Raw genomic sequence first — 27,860 nt, 5'->3', positions numbered from 1 at the left:
AGCCCAGCCAGGGGGCTAGACACTCACACCCCCTCCCCTCAGAGCCCAACCATGGGGTGCCCCCCCAGCCCGGACACCCACACCCTCCCCGAGCCTAGCTGTGCCTCCCCCCGCCGCCCTCCCTCAGCCTAGACACTCACACCCCCTCCACCCACAGAGCCCAGCTACGGGGCCTGCTCTAGCCCAGCCACTCATACCTCCTGCCTTCCCAGAGATCCAGTAGGAGAGAGAGCCTGATGCTGGGTCCTGGGCTTGTACAGAGTTTCCTGCACACGGCCTCCTTCCTTCAGGGCATGCCAGGAACTGCAGCTGCTGGGAACCCTCCAGCTCCCTCCCCCAGCGGTATCTTCTATTTGAGTTTAGGTCAAGAATAAACAGCAGGAGCAGATGAACTCTGATGAGGTTCAATAAGGATAAGTGCAGGGTCCTGCACTTAGGACGGAAGAACCCAATGCACAGCTACAGACTAGGGACCGAATGGCTAGGCAGCAGTTCTGCGGAAAAGGACCTAAGGGTGACAGTGGACGAGAAGCTGGATATGAGTCAGCAGTGTGCCCTTGTTGCCAAGAAGGCCAATGGCATTTTGGGATGTATAAGTAGGGGCATAGCGAGCAGATCGAGGGACGTGATCGTTCCCCTCTATTCGACATTGGTGAGGCCTCATCTGGAGTACTGTGTCCAGTTTTGGGCCCCACACTACAAGAAAGATGTGGATAAATTGGAGAGAGTCCAGCGAAGGGCAACAAAAATGATTAGGGGTCTGGAACACATGACTTATGAGGAGAGGCTGAGGGAGCTGGGATTGTTTAGCCTGCAGAAGAGAAGAATGAGGGGGGATTTGATAGCTGCTTTCAACTACCTGAAAGGGGGTTCCAAAGAGGATGGCTCTAGACTGTTCTCAATGGTAGCAGATGACAGAACGAGGAGTAATGGTCTCAAGTTGCAGTGGGGGAGGTTTAGATTGGATATTAGGAAAAACTTTTTCACTAAGAGGGTGGTGAAACACTGGAATGCGTTACCTAGGGAGGTGGTAGAATCTCCTTCCTTAGAGGTTTTTAAGGTCAGGCTTGACAAAGCCCTGGCTGGGATGATTTAACTGGGAATTGGTCCTGCTTCGAGCAGGGGTTTGGACTAGATGACCTTCTGGGGTCCCTTCCAACCCTGATATTCTATGATTCTATGAACTCTTAAAAGAATAAAGATCCTGTTTACATGCTGAAGTCCCTATTCATGCCTCCCTCCCACACCAAATAAGCCCCATGTGAAGCAAAAGGCCACAGAAAATTCTATAGAACCATTTCTAAATAAAAGAGCTCACCATGAGGCCTCAGAAATGCTTTAAAAATTAGATATCTAGAATTAGAAATGAATGGGAGGAGCCAAAAACAGGGCACAGATCCGTTCAGCTGTCTGGTTGGAATCCAGAACAGCTCAATGGTTGCAGCCATCTTTCACTGTTTTTGTGCTATATGTTAAAAGGTTTGGTGGTCTTAATCTGTTTTCTGGTGAATGGATGTCCAGATCAACAAAACCCATCTTTACATTAGTTAACACATGAGTGGCCATGGGAGGCAGAGTATTGGGTTGACATGAATCCTTAACTTCTCCCAGTCCTTAAGGTGGGGGGCCCTTCTAGTTGGTGTTGAGGCATAATGGCAAAGCTTACAAGGTTCCTATACTGCTACCTATACTGTACCAGTTCAGTGGCTAAACAGAGAACTTGGAATACATCAATTTTGAGGCTTTTGCATGTATACAAAGGATAGCATCGATCTTTGAATGGGAAAGGAAGATAAAGGGAGCAATCAGTTGAGAAGCTTGGGCACAGCATAAGATCTGTGTGGGATGAAAGGAAGTTGAGGACAGAAATACTAAGTGCTTAAAAAAAGAAGCTTTAATTTTGGGCAGATTATTACTTTCAACACTAAACACATTTTAAAATATAGTCATTTATAATTAAAAGAGACTATCATTGAAATCATTGTACCTCACAGCATTTCTAAAATCATCCATCCAGTAAAGGGGAGAGCAAAAAGCAGGAAAAGGGATGGAGCTACTTTGGAACCCCATGTACTTTACCAGTTGCTTGATATGGGTGGAATCTGAGTCTGCTGTAGGGGAATCTGTTGTTGTGCCACCACGCGTAACCTGAAGCTTTAGCTCAGTTTCTCAACAAACCTGAAGGATATGAGAGAGAAACAGGCATTTACTGGTATAAACAAGACAATATCAACTTTGACAATTACTAGTTTCAAAGGGAATCCTTGTGTGTTGCAGAGGATAATCTTATTGGTATTACAGTAACATACTGGCATATTTCAAATGGCAATCTTTTGAATAGCTAAATAACCTAACTCTTTACATATAGTAAATGCTTAGTTTATTAAGGCATTGTTCCCATTTTCTAAAAATAGTGGAGATTGAAATAAAATAGCTTTTTAAATTGCACCAATAAATGCTACTCCGTACACATTTTTGGGCCTCAAGGTTCTTTTATTTGGATATTGAAAAGCCTGTGCATTATAACATTAAAAATAAAGTGTAAAAAAAAAAGGTTGATGTTTACCATTGAAGTTGGAATGATGTATGTACACAGTAACATAACATTTAAGGACAAAAAACCTCTTAAGCCTTTACTACTTCGCAAATAAACAAGGATAGTAGAAAAATAAAGAAATACTCTCACAGTTCATGCAATGTCTTCAATACCTTTCCATGTGTAAAATCATATTACATACTCAAAAAACTGTATCAGCTCTGTGCTTATCTGCACACTTAGCCTCAGTCTATCAACTAAAGGCTTGTCTACACTTGAAACAGCACAGCTGAGGCGCTTCAGTGTAGACACTATACCTACACCGACAGGAGAAATTCTCCCACTGGCATAGGTAGTCCATCTCTTTGAGAGACAGTAAGTAGGTTGATGGAAGAATTTTTATGTCAGCGTAGTGCTGTCTGCACTGGAGATTAGGTTAGTTTAGCTACATCGCTCAGGAGTGTGGATTTTTCACATCCCTGAGCAATGTAAGGTGTATTACCCTAACTTTTTAGTGTTGACCAGGCCTATAACACCACTTTCTTCTTCACATCCTGCAAAAATCAATCTTAAATTAAAATTCACTGTGTTTTTGTCTGTTAATGTTGTAGTTTATAAAGCTGTTGGTCCAACATGGGGATACACAAATGTCTTGGCTTTTCATACATCTCTCAGCGCTGCAGAACTGAACTCCCCAGGAGCCTTGCTTTCTGCTGAGTTCACACTGCCCTGAAATTTGAGTTCCTCAGTATCTATGTCCCTCGCTGTCCTGCAGAGCATAGGATCTCTGCAGGCTTATTGGATTTCTGTCTGAGGGACCCAATGAGACATTACACACTGATCAAAATTTCAAATCAGGGAAAGTTAATGACTTGTAACAAACAATTTAACCAATTTCAGATCTTGCAGAAAAGTTCTCCTTCGTCTTTAGAGTAAACTTGGCAATTTTCCTAACAAGTTATAGGTGAATTAAAATTAGGGTTTATGATTCAACCCTGGTTGCAACCTTAACTATGGATTCATTTATAGGATACCATAATAGTCTTTCTTGGAGTATTAAAAATATTTTATTACTTTGTTCATATTATTGAGAGAGATAATATGTGGTAATATTGTACTATGTGCGTCTTTCGTCTGCCATTTGTTTTTTAATTGAACATTATGCGGGTTCTTTTTCTGTCGTGAGGACTTTACTCACCAGGTTCAGTTTACTTAGAGGATCTTCTTTACCTGTAGCAGTTTCAGATAAAACTAAGAAATTAAAAATAAAGACTGACAGGCTGTCATGTACATTGAATGGGGAGGCTTATGATGAATGGGGAGGATTACATTGAATCACAACCCTAAAATGAATGTCTTTTAAAATTTAATTTCCTATTTATATGGCAGGCTTCATAAAGCTATAGTATTGTAAGATCTCTGAACATCAGTAAATATTTATTTGTTTGGCTGCTTGATAATTACCAAGTAATTAAACCCTCTAAAAGGGCTCTATTATGTAAACTTGAAGACAACATTAATTTTAATGGCATGAACACCCCACAATAACTAAATTATAATTAAGGGTTATAAAGGGATAATTTTTGTTTTTACCATGGTGTTAAGGATATTTTTGTATGGTCAGTACTAGTAAGATATTCAAAAAGTGCATAAGACTTAACTCTTAAAAGTGATGGCTTGTATAAATTCAAACTTTGACAGGTTTCAGAGTAGCAGCCATGTTAGTCTGTATCTGCAAAAAGAACAGGAGTACTTATGGCACCTTAGAGACTAACAAATTTATTAGAGCATAAGCTTTTGTGGGCTACAGCTCACTTCATTGGACGCATAGAATGGAACATATAGTAAGAAACTTTGAAGTCTTTGCAGGATTTCAGGATGTTGGCCAACTGTTGACATTGTGCAGGATTGCTGTATGACTGTTAACTGAAACCTAGCTGATAAGGATGGGAAACTGTTTTTCTAGCTCAGAGGATAACTTTAGCTTTGCTCATTCTCAGGATATGTGCTCAATTTAATATCCCCTTCAGTCTTTTCTTCTCTTTTTCCAGATGGCTTGTTATAGCAGTTGGTCTAGTCCGAGCATATCTGACTAAGGGTAGCTACCATAGTCTTTACTACTCAATAGAAAAGCCCTTGAAATTCTTCCAAACTGGAGCTCTGCTTGAGGTAGGTATAGATTGTTTGTTTTTTTTTTGTTTTTTTAATGTTGCTGACAACTACATGAGTGTTAGGTGAGACAAAGTGACAAGCCATTGTTAAACATCACTTCATTTTGAATGATCATCTGTTAATAATTAGCACTGTTTATTTTCAGTGCACTTTACAAATATTAATGAAATAAGTCATATGCCTCTGTGAGATGGGTTTTTATCCCCATTTTACAGGTGGGTCGACAATAAAGTAATGGAACTTGCTCTATTCTACAAAGATAGACAGTGTCAAAGCTGAAATTTTATGGCCAGTATTTTTCTGGAAAACTAGATGTTAACACTTGAAAACTGCAGCAAGTAGTGGGAACTTTGAAAGACTCCCAATTATAGTAGTGTTAGTGGATACTGTTCTGATAAAGCTAACTGTTTTAAAAATGATTAAACATGAAGTATCTCTGCTATTGATTTGAATTTTCTTTTTGTTCTAGATTCTACATTGTGCATTTGGTAAGCTTGGAATTGATTTTTCTGTTTTTCTCATGAAAAAATGCTGTTTTAATTTTTTTTTAACTAATCATCATTCAGTTTGTTACTAATATTATGGAGTAAATTCCCAGTTTCATTCTTGCAAACTTTTCTGGCTTCTGAATGCAGTAGTATTAATTTCAGTTGTCTCCTATGAAAATATTATTTGGTAAATATTAATTCTAGTTGACAAAGAACTTTAGAGAAATCACAATTTTAAAATTTGGCCAAACTAAAAGTAAATAATTACAAAGAGAGATAAAATAACTTAATGAACACTTATATAGCCTTTCATTGACAGTGAATCTTGAAGTGCTTTATCAATGCAGTACAGAACTCCACAGTCATTTCCTTAATTTACCCATCTTTATGATTCTTTGTATCACTCTTCCTTTCCCAAAAACCCTTCTTCATGTAGGAAGCTAAAATATCAGATGACTGTGAGCATAATTGCAATCCCTGACTTCTACTACATGATCCAAAACAGAGTCAAGACACACTATCTTTTTAGAATTTATCTACAGGTTTTTTTGAGTTTTCTGACATTTAGCTGCAATTGGTTATCTTTGAACTGGGAGGTAAATTCCAATAGAATATAAAACTCCATGTATTTTAGATCTTATATGATCCAACGTTCTGTAGTTATAGTAGCGCAGGAGGGTCACTATAGGGAAAGGTTGCATCAATACATCTGTTTAAAAGGTGGAGCTTTCAAAGTCCTCTAAAACTTACATGGTTAGTTGGATTTCTTCGAAATTTGGTACATCTCAGGAGAGTGCCACAGGGTTAGAGAGCCAAATCTGGAGTAAGTTGATCAAGGGGTTCCAAAGATATAACCTTCCTTTTTCCCCCCCAAATAGCTCTATTTAAAAAAGCTTCTAGGTGGGCTTTTTTTGCCCAGAGCTAGAGCTCAAACTATTGATGTGATGTGGGTCAAAATTGTGTCAATGTGCGAAGTTTTACCTGAGGTAGTATATGGCACCTACTAAATCTTTGGGGGACCCAAATTAATGACAGTATTTAGGAAAATCTACATGTTTTTTTACACTATGCATGCACCCATACAAAAAAACTGCTAGAGTGTTTTCATTCCTGCCATTTTATATGCTTTAAATTCAACTCTTGTAAGTTTTGCAAAATCCTAACAATTCCTCAGATTGTTTTGAAATTTGATGTGCCATGTGGGAGTGTGGGGTAACATTAGTAGTCTAAAACCTGGTTCCTTCTGCAGCTTTGTACTCTTAAAGTGAGAGGTACTAATGACTTAATGAATCAGAGACCTCTTAGTGGCTATGAACAAACATTTCAATTAACATATCTAAGGATAAATTATTCCCAAGCCTCCATCCAAGGGTATATCTACACTTAATATGCTTCTGTGACGCCGCTGCACCTCCCTGAGAGATGGTAGCTAGATCAATGGAAGAATTGTTCCATTGGCCTAGCATCGTCTACACCGGGGGTTAGGTCAGTATAGCTGCACCTCTCAGAGGTGTGGATTTTTCACCCCCATGAGAGACGAAGCTATACCAAAGTAAATTCCTAGGATAGACCCAGCCTAAGAGAAAAGGAGACTTGGACTGAATGGCTGGAGATTGCTGCGCTTTGTGAGTAACGGGTGGCATTTCATTTTGGCGGGACTATAATCAAAGTATTTGGAGTAGAAAATTAGACATGTGAGCAAGAGGAGTAGGGTAATGGGGATGGATGGTAGAAGATGTGAGAAAGTTTGGGGACTCAGGTGAAGGAGGCCTGGCACTCCCTGCTCTGCCAGTGCATCCCAACCTTCCTAGACCCCAACCCCCTACTGTCAGATATGTACCCCACATATCTGACAGTACACCCCACTCTCTGCACTCCCAGCTCTGCCAGTGCACCACAATTCCCCTGCATCCCAGCCTGCCTACACTCCTCTGTTCTGCCAGTGCACCCCAACCCCCTGCGCCCTGTCTATGATAGTGAACCCCGACCCCCTTCACTCCCTAGTTCTGCCAGTGGAACCCAACCACCTGCAATCGAGCCCACCTGTAGCCTCCAGCTCTGCCAGTGCACCCCTCAACACTGCATGAAACCTATTAATAAATGTTTGAACATTGATTGGGAGAAATTGGAGAGTTCACTGCCGACCAGAAAAGTGTACTGTATGGCATAAACATTACAAGCTCTGAGGCCTCACTGTTTCTCAGAAATGGGGTACATCTATTGGACAGGGGTCAGAGATTCTTTCTCTCAAACATAAAACTATCAGTATTTTGGAACAGAAACCCTGCCTGCATCTTCTGTCACTGGCCCTGCCACAAACTTGGCCCATCAACCATTGTGAAACATGACCAGGAATACTGTACTGTTGTAATGTAGTTGTCCTGTGCTCCAGGCACTACATGGAGTCTGGTTATGTGTGTTTGGAGCGGGGGGAAGCTTGTGGCAATAGAAACCTTTATATACCGGGGAGTGAAGGCTTCAGAAGGACGTGTTCCCTGTTTGTGGTGTGGAAGCTTGGGTACAGTAGTGGGAAGGGGCCAGGTTGCAGGACGGAACTCAATGAATGGTTCATGGGTGTGGCTTGGGAGGTGTGCCGAAGCAAGGCTGGTGGGCACAGTTGGGATGTGTGTGGGTGCGTGTTGGGGGCAAAGAGGCTGGCTCACTATGCTAATTGCAGGACATATATACAACTGCCTAATTGACTACTCCTAACACCAACGTTTATTTTCCTATTTAAAAAAGCTAGGAAATTCATTGGCAAAAAGCTGCATTAATGTAGAGGTAAGGTTGTTTGGTGGTATGTCTTTGCCTTGCAGAATGCTGAGGTGAGCAAAACTCAAACTTCTGAAAAGCAGGAACTGCAGAGTTAAAGTTGCCCATGCACCCTTAACTGCTCTCCTTCAGCAGTGCTCTGGGACACCCCATTAACACACACATCTTTACTATTCTATCCCCACAATTGCTGAAATGTACAAGCTCTTCACTTCCTTTTACAACCCATTCACTCTCAACCACAGGATTCCATCAAACACTATTAAAGGACAAAAAGGAAAAAAAAAAAAAGGTTACCCACACAATCTTTCCTCTACCCTCTTCAAGCAATGCCTGTTATATTAATTAAATGGGCATAATCTATTCACTGTCCAACATTACAGAGTTAAATGATCTGGGGTTTGATATACAGAGACCTCAGCCTGCTTAATACTATGGCAAACACACTATACAACTGAGACCAAAGGTTAGAAATTTATTGATTGAAACACACACACGAAAAAGAATAAAAATGAAGTAAAGAGTATTAGAACTGAAACTGATTATTTAAGCAAAACAAATTAAATCAAAACCTATCAAAGGCCTTTCTGGAGACAGTGAGTAAGATAGTTTAAACCCTCTTATTCAGTCAAACAGCCCATCTTGGTAGGGTAGAAAGAGTTAGTTCTATTCAATTCTGAATTCAGAATAATAGTCTCATTCATGCCTTAGATAAAATAAACATACCTAAGAGAGAAAAGATAGGATAGTAAAGATGAGGGATGATGGCTTTTGTTATGTTCTCAGGATACAGGGTGGCTGGTCAGTCACAGATGGATGCTTTCGAGCTGGCATGTCGGCATGACAACTGTTGTTCTAGATGCTGGATCATCTCCCTGATCAGGGACATCCATCTGGTTGGTCTGGTCAGGTCCCTCTCCTTCACTGGTCTTTCTCAGTCTGGGCAGACCTGAAAGGGTCATGTCATCTCACCATCGCTGGTGCCAGTGGAAAGCAGAGAAAGAGAGAGAGAGACAGGACTGGAGAAAAATCTGGGGGTCCAGAGAGAAGCACACAAGGGAAGGAAAGTCAATGCAGGATCTCACATGTATCAGGTTGGAGTCCTCGCTCTGATGATGGTCAGGCATCGCCACTGGAGTTTCTAGGTCTGGTGTTATGGCAACAATCATTCTGTCGCAGCTGCAGTTACGGTAAAAAGTTCTCCCTGTCTTCTCCCCCAAAGTCTCTATTTAAGAATACTTCCCCCCCGCCCCCCCCCCCAAAAAAAAAAAAGGAATGATGAGCAAAATAGTCCATCCACCAATTAGGCCTAATTTCTGGCATCCCAAATTTGGTTTCTTGATTTCCAGTGTTTTACTCCTCTTGTTTACTAGTCATAATCTTAAAATAGTCCTTTTTGTTTAAATTAATTCAGTATTTCTGTCTCCTCACATCTTTTCTTGAACAGTTTTATATGATAGATCATTGCAACAATTCATGAACCTTTTACCCATTTTTCAACAGTTGAGTTTACAGTTTGGGTAAATTTGTATGCCCAATTATAATTGGGAATCCCTCAAAGTCAAGGATGATTGTCTTTCATGGATTGTCCATTTCAGATTATCTGTGGGTCCACTGATGGCTGGTAAGGCCTATTCTGGAGCTGCAGACTCTGCCACATTGCAGACATGTTTCCCAGCAGGGTGGTTGAACCTGAAGTATTGATTTGGGCTATAGCCCGCTCTTTCTTTCACTTCCGTTTTTCCGTTATATGTAGTCGCATTTGATTCTCAAAGTGCTGAGTTCCCTGCCTCAAGCAGCTCCTCCATTGTTGTTGGTCCTGGGTTATACATAAGGCTACATATTTGTCACGGAGGTCATGGAAGTCACGAATTCCGTGACTTTTTCCACCATGGCAGGGCTGGAGCAGCTGTCAGGCCAGGGGTGCAGCAGTCCCCCGAGCAAGGGTCCCCAGGGTCCTAAAAGCAGCTGGCTGACAGCACTGCTGCAGGATCCTCCCCACTGATCAGCTGGTCGGAGGGTGCCCGGCAGGACCACCCCTTCCCTCCCCAATCAGCTGGTCAGGAGGGGGCCCCACAGCAGCCACTGGAGCAGCGTCCTTGGGGCAGGAGTACTCTGCCCCCTCTCCCCCACAGGAGCCTGCCCAGCAACTGGCTGTGGACAGCGGTCTCCCCACTCCCGCCCTTCAGAAGCCCACCCAGCAACCAGCCTGTGGACAGTGCCCCCTGCAGGAGCCTGCCCGGCAACAGGCTTGTGGACAGCTCACAGGCAGGAGCCGCAGCAGCAGTTCCTGGGACTCTGAGAGAAATCTGTCACTGAGAGAAATCAGCCCTCCACAGCAGGAGCTCAGGCATTCAGCCCCAGCCAATTGTCAGCCCCCCTGCCAGCGGGGCTAAGGCAGTCAGGTCCTCAGGGGCTGTTAGCATTGGTAAGTGGGGCTTGGGCAGTCAGCCCCTGGCTGCTGGGCTTCCACTTCAGCCCCTGGCAGCAGGAGAGAGAGTTGGGCCCATGTCTTAGTTTCTGCCCTGGGCCCAGACCATTCTAGGCCCTGGTTGTTGCTTAGCCACTGTTTAATTATAAAAAATCTTATTGAAGATTTTTTTGAAGAGCCTCTGCATAAGGTTTAGCTGGCTGAGAGAAAAAAATGGCGACGCCAAGTACACTGAAGAGGAAAGTGGCAAAAACCACTGCTAAGCAGAGAAGTAGTCAGTACCCAAAGGGAACATTTCATGTAAGTGGCGGGTTGATGTTTTGTACAGCATGTAATGTTCCTGTAGATTACACATGAAAAGGAAGTTGTGACAAACATATAGAAAGTGCTTTGCATAAATGTAAGGCACAAGAGTTTGAAGCAGGCCTGAGCGACAAAGCCAAACTACAAAGAACAATGAATGAGCTATTTACTGTAAAAACCAAAGAACAGCTGCATCGTAGGACAGAAGTTTACCGACTCACAGAGGCTTTCTGTACCACTAACATTCCACTACATGTCTTAGACAACCCTGCTATGAAAAGCTATCTGGAAAGCTCCCTGAAAAACATTGGTGTTATACCTACTTTGGATCATCTCCGAAGAGAATACTTGCCAAAAAAATTTGAAAGACATGTCAGTGACCTGAAAGAACTGCTGAATCAAGGTTTTGGAATTAGTTTCATAGCAGATGAAATAACTGATGCTGAAGGGCAGCACATATTAAATATCCTGGAAGTGCCTTGTTTGTCTTTTACAGACATCAAGCTGACAAGGGAAAGGTAATTTGGAATTGAAGTCTTTGCTAATAGAGTGTGTATGTTTGGAGACTGTTAACTTTAAAACGGTGAGTCATACAGTGGTGGAAACAGTTCAGAAATATGGAATTCCTTTTCATAAAGTCACTGCTTTTGTCACTGACAATGCTGCGTATATGAACAAAACCTGGGAACAAAGCCTCAAAAAGCCTTTTCTGAATGCGGTTAACGTAACGTGCACTGCACATCTTCTCAACTTAGTGGGCGATATCTGGAGAAAAAAATTTGGAAAAGGAAATGAATTGTCATTGCTGTAAAACGTGCATTCACTGCCTTCCCTGCCCGCAAAGCACGGTTCTGTCAATCATTGCAGGGAAAAGTGCCTGCAATTCTACCTACCCCAGTAAGCACAGTGTAGAACAGCTGGTTTGAAGCTGTCCATTTTCATACCAGCCACCTGCAGGATTATGTGGATTTTTTTGAGGGGGAGTATGAATGAAGCTGTAGTTCATCTGTTGCAGATGTGATCATGTTAAATAAATCAATGGAAATAAAAGCAGATATTGCAGCAATTGAAGCATTTGCACCAAGAATAATGGCAATTCTCACAGCTTATGAAAAACCAGAAATCAGATCATATAGGGTGGTCAATGATTTGGCCGATCTTGCCAGCTGGGCAGAGTCCTTTAGTGGCACGACTGACCACCCTTTGCGACAACAGTGATAAAACTGAAGCCTACATGACTGGTTCTGAACGGTTTTGTCAACCGGCTGCCAGCTTTCTTAAAGCCTGCCGAGTGTTTGATCCCAATCAGGCCAAAGTTCTTGACCTTGCATCACTAAATGTATTTGGGTCTATTCCCATGTTTGAAGACAATGAGATGGCAAAAGCCAAGTTTTGTAGCTACAGCAGTGCAGTTTCTGAAATGAAGTGTCTTGACATTCTGGAATTTTAGTGCAACTTAAAAGATCACGTTCCAAGTCTGGCCATAATAGCTCTGAGGTGTTTATCAGTGCCTGATAACCATGTGGACTGTGAGAGATTATTTTTGTCTTACAACGATAGCTTGTGAGATGACAAAAGCTGTCGATGTACAACATGCTATTTCAGAATCATGGAAAGCCCTGTTAAAAAATGACCATTTTACACTCTAACAGTTAATCAGGTCAGTAGTTAACATTATATAAGGTTTAAATAGGCAATTTAAAAGTTCTGTAGTGAAAACTGCATTACTATGTGTACATTTCCATGATTTTCTTGTTTTTCCCACTCCCTCTCCGTGATTTTAAATAAAAATACCCATGACAAAAACTTAGCCTTAGTTATACCAGGGCCATGAGTTGATGTCAGTATTGCATTTTCTCATATTAGCCTTGAAGACATCCCTGTAGCATTTTTTTCTGCATTTGCCTTGGCCGAATTGAGAGTAGAAGATTTTTGTTTTGGCAGTCTGGAATCAGGCATCCAGACAGTGTGGCATACCCAGCAAAGTTGATGATAAATAATCATCGTCTCCATGTTCGTAATAGTCGCTTGCGAGAGGATGTTGATATTTGTGTGTCTGTTGTCCTACGTGATTTGGCGAATCTTATGCATACAGCACTGATGATACTTCTTTAGCACCTTAAGATGTCTCCTGTATGTTGTCCACGTTTCAGTCCCACACAGTAGGGTGGGATCACAACAGCTTTATAGACCATGAGTTTAGTTTTGGTTCTGATGTCGCAATCTTCAAACATCCTCTTTCTCAGATGACCATAGCTTGACTTGTACATTTGAGCCACTACTGGATTTCTTCATCAATGCCAGCTGTCTATGAGAGGTGGCCTGGCCTCCAAGATATGGGAAGTGCACAATATTCACTAGAAAGCTATCATAGATCTATATTGCTGGGGCTGGGAATTGTGCTTCAGGAGCTTGGTGATGGAGGACCTTTGTTTTCGGGGTGTTAAGTGTTAGTCCCATTTTCTGATATGCTTCAGCAAAGATGTTCATAATTGCCTGAAGATCCGTTTCTGGTTGAACGCACACTACGGCGTCACTAGTATACTGAAAATCAGTGACTGAAGTCAGCGATGTTTTGATCCTGGATAGGAAGCGGCCAAGATTGAACCAGTTTGCCATCCTTTCTGTAGATTATCTGTACTCCAACGAGGATCTTATCAGTGATCAAATATAGAGCATTGCAGCAAGGAAGATGAACAGTGAGACAGCCCTGTTTGATGCCTGTCTTAACCCTAAGGGAGCCATAGTAGGTCCATTACAGAGGATCACTGCTTGCATGTCATTGTGAAGGAGATGAAGAGTGGTGACAAATTTTGGTGAACATCCATACTTCAGAAGGATTTTCCACAATGCTTCCCTATTAGTGGAGTCAAAGGCCTTTGTCTGGTTGATGAACGCAAGTATAGTGGTTGATGGTGTTCTCTACATTTTTCCTGCAGCTGGCGAGCAGTGAAGATCATGTCAATAGTGCTTCTAGATGGTCAAAACTCTCACTGAGATTCAGAAAGAATGTCTTTGGCAAGAGGAAGAAGATGGTTCAGGAGAAGTCTTGTGAGGACCTTTACTACAGTTGCTACCAGAGAGATTCCTCTATACTTTCCACAGTCAGATTTATCTCCTTTCTTGAAAATCGTCACAATCATAGCATCTCTAAATTCATCTGGGATTTTCTCATGGTTCCATATTTTGAGAACAAAAATGTGTAGCTGTAAGGTGACTTCATTTCCCCCCTACTTGTAAATTTCTGCAGTGATTCCATCAACTCCAGATGACTGGTTGTTCTTCATCTGCATAATAGCTCTGCACACTTCTTCCAGGTATTGGAGGTATTCTGAGTTCACCTCTGATCAGGTATTGTGAGATGAAGGTGAAGACACTGTCATCAACCGCAGAGTCACTATTGAGGAAATCTTCGAAGTGTTCCTTCCAGTGTGCATTGATGGCTTCAGTTTCTTTGATCAACTCCCATCCATCCTTAGATCTCAGGGAGTTTGGCCTCAAAATTCATAGGCCATAAATAGTTTTAATGGAATTAAGGAAGCAACACATATCAGGGGTTTCAGTGAGAAGTTTAAACTCATTCAGTTTATTCAGCCATCATCTGTTCTTTATGTCACAAATTCTTTTTCAGTCCTGTGCCTTTGCTTGTTGGTGAGCTGGCTTCTTCTGCACAGAGTTGATGTTCTGCCAGACACAAAAGTCATTGTGTTTGTGATCGGTCGAGTCTTGTATTTCCCAATCATTTTCATCAAATCAGTCCTGTTGTTTCCTGCCAGAGAACTGTAGTGTGTCTTTGCAGGCACTGAGGATGCTGGATTTGGGGGCAACCCAGGTGCTGGTGACACGTTCCGGTTATCTTTCTTTTAGATTTATCAGTTTTTCGTTGAGGCGTTGGCAGAAGAGGTTACGCTTTCTTGGATCTTTGAGTGCCTTTATGCTGATTTTCTGTCTGCATTATTTCCGTTGAAGCTGTCGTTTAGGGGCCAGTCTGCTGGTCATGATCGAGCAGATGAGGTGGTGATCAGTCCAGCAGTCGTTGCTTCCAGTCATGGCTTGAGTAATGCAGGTGACTTTGCAGTTCTGGGCCTGGACAATGACATAGGCAATCAAATGCCAGTGCTTGGAGTGTGGATGTTGTGACGATGTCTTGCATTGGTTTCGCTGGCAGAACAAGGTGTTAGTGATAATAAATTCATGTTCTTCACATTTGGTAAGGAGGAGGATGCTGTTTGAAGTGATCTGTCCTACACCTTCTTTGTCAAGTCCCATCTGACTCTAGCATTAAAGTTGCCAAGAAGGATGAACCAGTCTGTCACTGGTACACCAAAAAAGACTTTATCAAGGCTGGTGTAGAATTCTTCTTTGGCATCATCATTGGCATCAAGTGTTGGGGCATACACACTAATAGCAGTAGCCTATTGGTTCGCTGCAATTTCAATTGAAGAGTTATAAAGTGTTCGTTGATTCCAGTAGAGAGCTTGTTAAGTTGGTTGACGAGTTCAGTTTTGATGCCAAATGCTTCACGTGTTCCTTTCCAAAAGAAGATACATTCACCTCCTTGTTCGTTAAGCACCCCCTCTCCTGCTCATTGGGTCTTGCTCAGGGCAGCGATATTGATGTCCATATCGACTAATTTCTTGGGCCACAATTGTGGTAAAATGCTCTGGACAATCAGTATTAGGTTGGTCTATGAGAGTCCTGACATTCCAAGTCCCAAATTAGATTAAATGATTTTGCTGATTTCAGCCACTACAAAATTATTCATCTGGATGTGGTAGTCCAGACTAGAGGTATGAGGCACCTTTTCTAGTCCCTTCCCCATGTGGGGTGAGCAGAGCAAATCCTAAAAAGAACTGCTCAGTCACAGTTACAGTTGCCAAAAATGCACTCCTGCCTCACCTGAGTTCTTAACAACCGTTTTGTAACTGCAGCTTCCATGCCAGTTTATGACTAGGAGCTCCCAGACATCACAATCCTGCTCGCATTGCCATTAGATATGGCTGAAGGACTTTGAGGTATGTGCTGGTAGGTGGTGATACCATGAAAGATGTCTGTGCATGGATTCTTTTAATGTGAAGGAACCATTGCACACCAGTTTCCCCACAGATTCTTGACAAGATCTTAATCCAATAGCAATGAGACCAAGACAACTGGAGATACTGCTGCACTTTAGCCTATATTCACCTTTACAGCCATTGAGGATATTAGTGTCGACCTCTGCCTGATCTGCCATTAAAGATCTTACTCCCAAAAGATTGAGGGCTAAACAGGTTTATCATAATAACGTCCTGAACTTGCCATGTCACAGCACCACTGGAGGGCATGTGTGGCTTTTCAAAAGGGACAACATTGCCATCTGCTGTCTCCACCATTTTCTGGTGGTGCTGCTGCTTGGTCCACGACTGCTTATTTGTCAGAGCTACCTCTGCTTATTTCGCAGCTAACATTCACTGAAGGTTGTTGTTCCACAATCCACCACTTGTGGATGTGCTGGATAACAGTGCAGCTTGGGAACCAGCCAGTTATCACAACATACTTTAATATGCACATACACTGGCCCTTGACACTATAAGATTCAGGAGGGTCCAGATTCTGGTATAGACTGACGCACCTAACCAACTCCCCAGAAAGAATACCACACATGTACAATTTAAGAACCACTCTAATCTTTTACAACTGCCTTTCCCTGAGGGTATGTCTACATTTTGAGGTGGGAGGTGCAAAAAAAAAAAAATTAACAGTGTAGCCAGGATAGTATGAATGGTGGCTTTTGATAGTGTCCAAGGATGTACCCAGAGGGTCCAGATGGGTTTGTACTCATACAGGTAGCTCGAGGAGAGCTAGCACGGATACATCTGAGTGAGCTGGAAATCACACTACCTAGCTCAAATATAGGCATACCATTATTCACAGAATACACTTAACCATCACTAAAGCATTAAAAACTGCTTATGCTCCATTTCACTGCTGACAATACCCTTTGTAATAAAAGTCCTATGCCCTGCTACTGACGTAACCTACACAGTCTGCATGGAAATGATGCCTACTGCATCCTGAATAGACAAATGCACCTCTTCTCTTTCATCAGATGCATCAGAGGGTGCAAAACAGCGATCTCCTCATATCACAGTCTCAGCTCTGTCACACACCTCAAAGTAATCCACAGATCTCACAAACACCTCAGAGCTAAATATTGCCTTCATAATTCAGTACAGCTACACCTGACGTTGATCCCATTCACTTTACCTTTAGTGCATGCAGATGATAATTGCTTAGACTGTTATATTCCCAGCTCACTACTGACAATGCTTTTTTCTAATACCTCTCCGTCCCCCCGTGCATATTGTATCCTGAATGTATACATGGAGCTCTTATCTGTGCTAACGCACTGGAGGATGCAAAACAGATTTCATCATATAATCATAGCTCTGTCACCTCAAGGTAATCCACCCATGTATCACAAACACGCCTTTACCATGCGGGTCCAACTGCTGCCTCCCTCATTTAGTGTAGGCATACCTAACACACTCCCTGCACTTGGAGTGTATCCAAATAATTCCTGTTGTTTACTGCAAGCTTCAGAGGAGCAGGTGGAAGGTGATGTGAGCAACCTTCCTTCCCCTCCCTTTTTGTCCTTTAATGGTGTTAAGTGGAATCCTGTGGGTGAGAGTGAGTGGGTTGTAAAAGGAGATGAAGAGCTTATAAATTTCAACAACTGTGTGGTTGGCAAAGTAAAGGTATGTGTGTTAGTGGGGCATACTAGGGGATAACTGAAAGAGGGGAGTGTTAACTTTGTATTTCCTAGTTTTCAGAAGTTTGAGTTTTGCTCAACTCACTGTTCTGCAAGGGGACGACACCACCAAGCAACCTTAGCTCTTCATTAACTTAGTTTTTTTTTGGTCATTGAATGTGGAGATGTATTTTAGAACTGGGCAAGTCACTGTTTATTCCAGATCTTACCAATAATAATCTTGCTTTCTTCAGTGGGACTAGTTGGGTGAGTAAGGGTTGCAAGTTCAGGCCCTAGCATATTGTCTGTTCTATACACCGACAATAACTTGCCTAATAGAAGCTGTAAACTCCATATCAGTAGTCTGGATTTCAATGCATAAGTGCTAGTAGAATGTTTCAGTGTGTCCGGAAGTGCATAGATCTACAAACCCCCACCTCACATGATGACAAGAAGGGCATTTTTGCAATTGATTCATCTTTGTGCCGAAATTTTGCTACTTCAGCATTTTTATGTGTTACTCATACAGGCACTGATCCTGCAAATACTGTACTTAAGCACCTGCTTAACTTTATGCCCTATGACTATTTCCATGGAATTGCTCACAGTGTGTGTAGTTAATATGTCTGTAAATCTTTGCAGAATCAAGGCCATAGTGTGAAGAAGCCCACCTATGCTGCTCTGCCAAATCCAGATGTTTATTTTTAAAACTAAATTACTTTTCATAAAGAAGTGGGAAATTCTGCATTCAGAAAGTTCCTCTTGTAATTTGAAATACAACTGTCTGTTTGGTTCTTATTCAACAAGCATTCAAAGACAGGGTCAACCAATAGAACATCCTTATGATTCCAAGTCCACAAAACTACAAATCTGAAAACAGATAGGTCCCAGACACCATCTAAGCATCCCCCCAAATTTAAAGTATTTCCTGATGCTAGCATCACGTCTCTGTTAATTTTCTGGTTTTAAAATGTATTTTAGGATAACCCAATATTACTATTGAAAAGTTGAATTCAAACATTGATATCTAGCAGCAGAGGGCAGTCTAATACTGTTTAATGCAATAGTTTTTGGCTTTCTGAATAATTGTTGCTCCAAAAAAATTGGGTCTATAAATGGCAATCAGTAAACCATGCATAGCATCTTCGAGAAGTGAAAAGCTAGATTTTTTTTTCAAATTAGTGGAATTATAGAAGAAAATGTCTTTAAAAGAATAGATCTCTCCCTACCCATTTGCGGGAGTAATACAGTTTCTACTTTGGACAAAAAAGACTTCATTAGAAGAAACATCTAGATTGCTTTAAAAGGGCTGGTACACTTAAGCAATCTGAATTTTTCTGTTCCAGTGAGGGTTTGACAACATTTTTTATTAAATAATAGTGGTAACTGTACAAACCCTTCCTGAATGAAACAATTGCTTAACTTTTAGCTTAATTTAGTATAAGTACAGTAGTTGCTTACAGGTTATAAAGCTGGTCCCTAATTTGAGTATCTGGTAATTTTATAGAATAAATTATTTGTATTCTGATAAGACCCTGCAGTATATTAGATATTGGACATGTGCACATGAAGGCAAAGTCCCTGCACTTAAAAAAGTTACTAGAAATTAGTTATCAGGAGGCTGATAATGTTTGGATTGTCACCAGCCACTTGATCAAGATAGCTGACTTTGTCTGACTTTCTGTCCTGAGTTGAGGAATATCCTTCTTCAGAAAACAAGCTTTTCTTTATTTTAGTAAAAATTACAATTTCTAATACCTGTTACCATGAATAGATACATTATTTCTTAACAGTATGTTAGTGTTCAGTTCTTTTAAACATGTAATTATTATTCAACAGAATTATTTTCCAGTGTCATTCCTCTGTAAAGCAAAAGGGAAGTATTTTTCACAAGCTTATTACACTTTGTACATAAGAATTATCTAGCCCAAACTGGGATTTAACAGTTTATTATCATAAATCACTGGATTATATTTAACCAATGCTGATAATTTCAGGAAAAGTGATTGCAGTTATAAACTAGTAACATTAATAACTCTCCCAGATTAACATAATTTTCTGCTGTTACCCCAAGGTGATCAAACACTCAATTGCTCTCTCTCCAAAATAATCTGCACTCATTTTAAAAATGATCCTTGTTAGTTGGAAAATTTAAAGTGAAACAGGATTTTCTTTCAGAAGTATTCATAAGGATTTATAATTCTTTCACTCCTCTTTTCTGCAATCTCTTATAAAGGCTGGTCTTTATATAATCTCAAAGCAATAAGTGTTGATTTATAAATTAAACCGTTTTGCTTAGGTGTCCAATACAAAACATCAGCACTATACTATTTGTGCTTGTTCCCCCAGGCTTCTCAAACCAGACCGATCTATAAATGGCTGCTGATAGCAGTATTCACAGTTCTTCTCAAAATGTCTCTTGGATGATCTCCAGCATGTCCTGATTTATCCCAGTTTCTCTTCATTGTGCTTAGGGGACACTCCCAGTACTCTACATCCACTGCAGCCTTTTTGCAGATAGCATCTAATTGTACTTTCTGGACTCGTATTGCATTTTGCCCTGGAGCTCCTTTCACAGAACTATATGTTGTCAAATAGTATTTATTGAATTTGAGTTGAAAGTTCAGTTTAATAGTTTATGGCAATCTGGGGATTACATGGAACACTTCCTTGGAAAAACTTTAGACTTGATTGGTCAGATGTCACGCTTGCCTTTCTCCCCGAGATTCTTCTGTCTTATGGAGCTTGCCTGCCTTAGAGTTCAGCCATGCTATGAAGTTGATTACTGTAAACTGGCTTCCAATTCCACTGAGCCGCACACTGCTTTCCCTCCAGTCTCCGAGTTTTGTGTGTGTTTAGCAACTATTCCTGTTGGTCAGATCAAATTCCCTTGCTATGTTCTTAGCTGTCTTCAGCAGGGCTTTTTTGGTGCACTTTACATCACTCTTAAAGAATCAGTTGTGGGCTTGTCTGTTTTGTTACAACTAATTTCAGTTCATCATTCATTAAATCCAGCTGAGACCATCATATGGATTCTGAAAGTTCACACAGTGGAAAGTACATCCCATGATTGCATCTTATGAGATTTTCAGCAGAGTGATTGCTACTAGCAGAATGCTCAAATGCCAAGTTATATACTGAATTACTTGCAAATATTTGACTTGTGTATGGTAAGAACTGTCTTATCCTGTGTGCCTTCAGAAATCATTGCATTGTTCTTTTTCAAGTTTTAATTCACTCTTTCAGCAGTGTCAGGATTTCAATGATTTCATTTGTTACCAACAAGTTTTTATTTGAAATTTTGAAATTTGCAAATTGTGTGGTGGTTTTCCTTGGTGAATCTGTATTAATTTTGACCATTCTAATGTGTTTGAGCTTTCAGTCTCTTTAGTTCACGTTACTCCACAAGTCCCATAAACTTATTAGTCCACAATAAAATTTTTCAGCTCTCTGTTTAAGACACTGTTAGTGTAATGTCCCAAAATATTTTCAGTGAACACAATGGCATAGTTCTGCCTTCACAAGCAGTGTTTTCACTAATAGCTTCAACTATATCCTTGGCTGTCTTTTTTCCCTTTGACATCTGGAAACCTTTTAGGGTATGTCTACACTGCAATTAAAAACCCACTGCTGACCTGTGCCAGCTGACTTCGGCTTGTGGGGCTCAGGCTAAGGGACTGTTTAATTGAGGTATTGTCCTTTGGGCTTGGGCTGGAGCTGGCTCTAGGAACCTGCAGGGTGGGAGGTGAGCTGAAGAAGAGCTCTGAGTAAGCTCAAAAGCTTCTCTCTCTCACCTACAGAAGTTGGTCCAATAAAAGATATCCTGGGACCAACACCGCTCCAACAACACTGCATATTATATATGGAAAAAGTTGATGGCACTCATTAACACCTTCCAACATAAGACCCTTTAATATCTCATTTCTGCCCATCCTCCCAATAAATATTAACCCTGAATGATTTATCTCCCAGACAGAAAAAAATAATAATGGTGGGTTGAGGAGGGAGAATGGGGAGACCCTGAAATGGGGGAAGGGGGGAAATGTGAACATAAACAGAGCCACTTGCATGTGGCAGAAGTGGGATGGGGGTACACAGCCCCTTGGATGAAGGAGAGGTGAAGGGGTAAAGGGAGTTCTTGAAATAGAGGGGATTGAGAAGGTGGCACAAAGGGAGCTGGTAGGGGTGGATTGGAGGAATGCACGGAGTCTGTGGTATGTTCATTGAGCTCAGCCTACAGAAAGCGTGTAAGGTTTGTTTGTAAGGTATTTGATAACTCTGGTGATAGGCATCCTGGAATGGATACGTTAGAATAGAGGGTAAAGTTGTGTCTGTCAGGAAGCTTCATAGGCAATGTCTCTATACTACCACTTAGGTCGGCAAAACGTATGTCGCTCAGGGGTGAGAAAAGAACACACCCCTAAACGATATAAGTTTCGCCTGCATAAGTGCTGGTGTGGACAGCACTATGTCAACGGGAGACGCTCTCCTGCCAGCATAGCTATGGTCGCTCGTTGAGGCAGTTAAGACATCTCTGAGAATTTAATACAGTAGAACCTCAATATTTACAAACACCAGTCTTATGAATGATCTGTTATAGGAATCATATTTCCCATTTGAGGGAAGGGGGGGACACACAACAAAAGTGAAGACTGAAGAACAAGTCAACATCCCTTCACATTCTGATACCTTCAGTGCATTGGCAATCACTTTGCAGTCATTTGAAGGACAAGGAGAAAGTGATGCAGTGCATCAGACTGAAATTATTTATGTGCTGTTCCTACTGTAACTAAGATGTTTCATTTTTAAAAACTCAATCCCTAAGTAGTTCATAAAATAGGGGTTTTATTGTAACAATGTCAGTTGAGTGTTTTGCAATGTGATCACTCACTTGAGCTAGGCTGGTGGGATCGGTGCATTAGTGGCTATTTGCCCCACTTCTGCCAACCGCCATGTCTGTGTGCTGCAGAGTGAGTGCGCCAACAAGACACAGCGCTTCTCACTCCACAGTGTGCACACACTGCAGCGGGGGCACCAGGAGCAGGCACATTCCACTGCCGGCACTGCTCTAAACCCCATGGGCAGGAGACGGCAGCAGTGGCTGCTAACTCAGGTTCGGAGAAAAGGGTCGAGTTGGGTTCAAAAATGACTTGACCCTCGTTGTGTCAGGTCGGGTGGGCTCAGATCCAGTTTGGGTCCAAGTCAGGCCTAGTCTTATGAACAACAGCGAGGTAAAAGAGAGAGTCTGTCGCATTTGGTATATGGATATGGCCTTGTGGTAGAGCACTTGCTCTGTGTGGCACTGCAGCACCTTTGCCTCAGTCTGCCCAAGGGAGTCTTCAGCACACTTTGGTGATGGATATGGGTTAGCTGTCTGGCTAAGTCACTGAGAATTCAAACCCTTCTAGAATAACTGCCTCCCCAAGCCCAAGTCCAACATAAACACAGACTAAAGGAATTTTCATCCCTGCTTGGCTCAGCTTTCAACCCCTTTCTTTCAGGCCTTAATGGTCCCAACAGGTCCTGGTAACAAATCAAACTAACAGTCTGTGTCACGCCTCCCTTCCCCTCCCCTCAAGGAGACTCTGGCAGACAAGTCTTCAGATGGCTCTTGGCCCACCCATGTTTCTTACACAACATGGGAACTGCTAGTCTCTTTTTTTTTTTCCCGGTCAGTCCCAAACTGAGCTGGTTCTTTCCTATTAACTACTCCCTGCAAGCCTGACAGCTCTTGCAGGTGAAGTGGGCTGAGCTGATTGAGCCCACAGCAGCTTGTTAACCCTTCCTGGACTGAATGGGATTTGTATAACCTATCAGGCTCCTAAATGACTAGGCAAACTATAGGGCTTTTTCAACCCTTTTTCTGTGTATTTTGAGCTACACAGGAGTTCTGTCAGACTGCATTTCAGAAATCTACCTACCATTAATACATGGATAACATTGAAAAGTGCCATGCCTCAGTTATTTTTCTTTCCTTAGATTGGGTGCCTTGGTTCTTTTCATCACTCCTACTACTTTGTAATGCCTGAATTAGCTTTTTTGAGGTCTGTACTGCATGTCTGATGAAAAATCTAATTCTTGTGAAATTCTTTTTTTTTTTTTTTTTGTCAGTTCCTTCTGAACCTTTCCACATGCTTGCCTCTCGTTTCTTTTTCTAGTTCCTCACCAGTCTTTATTCATCTCCAAAGCACTTCTGGTGCTAGATGTTTGCAGTAATTTGTGTTCAGTTAACATAAGAAAAGGCATACTGGGTCAGACCAATCATCCATTGAATCTAGTATTCTGTCTTCCAACAGTGACCAATGAGCTCTCCTGCCGGCAAAATGAAACCATTCCCAAAGAGCAGCAGTAACGCATCTCCTACTGACAAAGTGCTGTCCATACCAGTTTTTCATCAGTAAAACTTTTGTTGGTCAAGGGTATGTTTTTTTTCACACCCCTAACTGACAAAAGTTTTACCAACAAAAGTGCAGTGTACACACAGCCTTGCTCACCCAGTTTGTTCCTTGGGTATTAAGGTCTGTGCCATACTCTTTGCAGCAAGACAGATTATTTCTTATTTGTATTAGGATAGTGCCTAAAGTCCCAATCAAGGCATCCCATTAGTACAAACACATCATGAATACAGTCCCTGCCCTGAAAATTTTGCAGTCTAAATTAAAGTTCATGCTCCTGTGTTCTAAAAGTTCAGCTTTACTGCAGTTTTGCTAAATAACATTGTGCTTTAGTAAATCTCTCTTTCTCCAAAATAGTAAAACTGAGTGTATTTATCAGTCCTAAAATATCTTTCAGGCATTGTTCCCTCTTCTGTTGTCCTGACTGCTTTCCAAGTGATGTCAAGGGTCTTCCTGACATGGGCTGTAACACACAGTGTAAAGGAGGTAAGTTTAAGCTACAGGAGAGAGAATGAAAGGGTAATGAGAAGGTGCTACAAAGACGCATCAGTCACTTTTCTTTAATTTTAAATATGTTCTTCTCTGCTGCCCCACATCTGAGTGGTTTATATGAGAGCTCTATACACCACAAAAAATATATTTGACTACAGTTTACATGGTATTTACATGTTACACGTTGGTGTTTTCTTTGATCACTTCTCTGTCTTCCCATGCTTAGTTTGAGTCTTACATTTTTGACACAATAATTCCACCTGTATTCAGAATATTTAGGCAAATGAAATGATGGGAAAGGGTTAATTTCTGGTATTTCACTTTACTTGTGGTGGCCCTCTATATAGAGGTGATAATCAGAATGAAATAACTTGCTTCTGTTCCAAATACTATTGGATCTCATTGGTCAGAAGCATCCCAATTCTGGCCCACAACCATGACCACCATCTTGGACTTTAGGTTTTTTTGATAGCTGAAATAAGCTCTTTTACTTCCAAAATTACCATTACACCACTGGTCTGGAGTTTGATGGGGGCTAGAAGGGGTGTAATATTAAGTTTTCTAGTTATCCAACAGTAGATTCTTCTGGAAAATTCCTGTAAATAGGTGATGATTCTAGAAGAGCCAGTGAGGGATTGTCACTATGTCTTCAATTGCGATTCCCCCTTTAAATTTGTAATTTCCATTTACTAAACTTACTGTCCTAAACCCAAGATCCCACTTTTTCAGTATATCGTTTTGAACTGGGCAATGCCAAACCATTGTTACCTGAATCTTGCTACTATATCGTATTCCTTTCTACTGTGTGTCTGATCCTGCTTTTATTAAATGTAATAGTAAAATTAACTTTTGTTTTGAGTTGGAATAGGATTAAGAATTGTAGGTGTCTTTGCATTAAGCTTGCAATGTTTTCCTGAACGATATTTCTAATATTCTGTTCTTTTTACTGAGGATGGAATATTTTTCAGATAATTTGTTACATTTAAGAATCATAGAATATCAGGGCTGGAAGGGACCTCAGGAGGCCATCTAATCCAACCCCCTGCTCAAAGCAGGACCAATCCCCAATTTTTGCCCAGGTCCCTAAATGGCCCCCTCAAGGATTGAACTCACAACCCTGGGTTTAGCAGGCCAATGCTTAAACCACTGAGCTATCCTTAAGAGAATATTCCTTTTATCATAATTAGTGTATATTACAATAGGTCCCGAAAGTATGTACAAAACAAGTGGAGGAAAAGAATATGATATACAAGCAAGGTGATCAAGATAGTGATTAGCACATATTTTATTGGAATCATGATTTTGCAGATTTTCTAATAATCCTTTCCACTAGTTCATTTGATAAGCAAAATAATATTTAAACATTTTTCTTAATAAAATCCAAAACACCTATGTGAAAACATCTGCTCTTCCTCTGACAGATGTATCTGTGGGATGCAAGTATAGTAATGTTCCAGTCCCTGTTGACTCCAGCAAAAAAATAGCACCAGAAATGGCTGCCAGATTTCAAACAAGCAAAATGGGATTCTGAGACTTCAATTAGGAGCAAAGAATTAATGTTTATATTTAGATGTATCTTAAGATACGTCTACACACCACAAGTGAAAATATTATTGTTAGTTCTATAGTGCCATTGGGATGCATGGTGCCTTGTAAACAAGAATAATTATATAGAAATTATCCACATTGGAGAATTTCTTCATTATCTTGGCACTAAAATATTAAGGATTAGATTGCCTAGACTACTTTTTTAATATCCCCAAAGGTAGGGTGAGGATAGTGAAGATTCATATGGGATGCTGGCTTCAGGCATTGTAGTTAAACTACCCTGAGACAGTGACTAAAAGAAAGTGGTAGCAGGTCAGGTGAGGAGATGATCTATGGACACCAGATCCCAGATAGACATGGTGCTGTAATGTCTGGTATTTAGCGTCATGAGTGTTCATGCATCCAATGAAGTGAGCTGTAGCTCACAAAAGCTTATGCTCAAATACATTTGTTAGTCTCTAAGGTGCCACAAGTACTCCTTTTCTTTTTATGAGTGTTCTGCTTTTTCTAAAGGGCTGTCTGCACAAGTGATCTCCTTGATGAAGTCCAGGATTAAATTTACGCACCTTTATGGATTTTGTAAGACATAATATGTATATGCATGATGAGGTTTTTTAAATAAACTTCAATTTTGCTGTTGAATTTCTTGAGTTAGAAGCATTTAATATCCTGCTTTTCAGAGTGCTTGCAGATATGATAGATTCTTCGAAAGAAGAAACATCAGTACTACATTCTTCCTCTTTACATTGACCATCTAGAAACTTATTCTGATATGATCTGAAGCATGAATCTTGCTGTTAACACGTTTGTGCTTCTCATGATTTTGTTGGGTTGGTGCTGTCATGTTTATAGATATATTAACTTATAGCTGCATGATAGACTTCTGTTAAGCTTTGTATGATGATATATGGCGAGGAGGGGAGAGATTAGCTTATTTTCTTTGCGTCAGATAGGACTGGCAGTTGTTAGCTTTATAGAGAAAGTCCAGCATGTGGTGCAATATTTGCTCTCCAACAGTGATTTGTGAAGTTTCGTTACACCCTGAGTTGAGTGTGCTTGGCCTCTGTTGTTTGGTGTGTGCCAATATTGTGGTTCCAAAGAAAAAAGGGAAAGAGAGTGGTTAAAGCAAAACACTGGTCAAAAAAAAGTGTAAGGGTAATAATGGGGAGCCTTCCAGTTCCATGTCATATATTTGAATCTATGTAGAGCCGTAGAACCATGCTATCATGTGATGGCTTTTTGGTTGCCCATTTGAAATGCAACTTGATGATTTTTCTCCAGTTCCAGTGGAAAGGTGTTCATATCAGTATTGGCACCCTTATTAGTGATCTCATCAGAAAGGTCAGGAATTGATGACATGAAGACCAATATATATTTTATTTTTAGAGGTGGTATTTCGAAAACAGAATAGAATTCTATTGGATCCTTGCAATCTCTGTCTGTCTTTTATAGTATCTTGGGTGGGTAAGTGGAAGATATCAGGTTCCGAGTCTGTGACATCTTTCACCAGCAATCAAGTATACTAAAAATTACTTGAAAAGAAAGACTGCCAATTGAATAGGTTAATATCCTATTTATTATATTATTATCATTGGGACTGCAAGAGCTTTTATCAGGGCTGATAAAATAAGAAAAAGCCCACACTAAAAAGATCAAAACTCTCAATGACAAAACGCTGTAGGCCTGTAGACCATTATTTACATTGATGTAATAATACTTGCACTGACATAAAACTGGAGTAACACAAAACACTGGAGCAACTCATGTATCAGGCCCTGTATATCTATTTGGAACCCCACATTTTCTTTGTAAAGATAATAAAACAGGATTGGAAATTACCCTTATAATTAACATTTGTATAATGTTTCCTTTCTAAACACCCACCCATTTTCAATCCTCTATCACTTCCCAAAATATTCACATTGTGGACTGAAATTTTCCAGAAAGGCTTTCTGCTCAAAGATTATTCTTGGTTTTTAAACTTTGAGCAAAA

At 40.9% G+C, this 27,860-nt stretch overlaps 1 protein-coding gene across 2 annotated transcripts in view; it reads left to right on the top strand.

Moving 5' to 3' along the window:
- The window catches only part of HACD2 (3-hydroxyacyl-CoA dehydratase 2), a 43,883-nt gene that overhangs the window by 4,286 nt on the left and 11,737 nt on the right, over positions 1–27,860 (top strand). Inside the window, exons 2-4 of one of the 2 annotated variants that reach the window (XM_073305125.1) lie at positions 4,588–4,705; positions 5,178–5,196; positions 24,225–24,313. In XM_073305125.1, the coding sequence (XP_073161226.1) occupies positions 4,588–4,705; positions 5,178–5,196; positions 24,225–24,313 (226 nt within the window). Of the gene's footprint in view, positions 1–4,587; positions 4,706–5,177; positions 5,197–24,224; positions 24,314–27,860 lie in introns of those variants that run through there. The other variant, XM_073305126.1, reaches the window with a different exon arrangement.

Source organism: Lepidochelys kempii, chromosome 11 (genome assembly GCF_965140265.1).
Source record: "Lepidochelys kempii isolate rLepKem1 chromosome 11, rLepKem1.hap2, whole genome shotgun sequence".
Classification (NCBI taxonomy): Eukaryota; Metazoa; Chordata; order Testudines; family Cheloniidae; genus Lepidochelys; species Lepidochelys kempii.
Note: the sequence above shows the minus strand (reverse complement) of the source record. Positions and strands in the feature narration are given on the sequence as shown.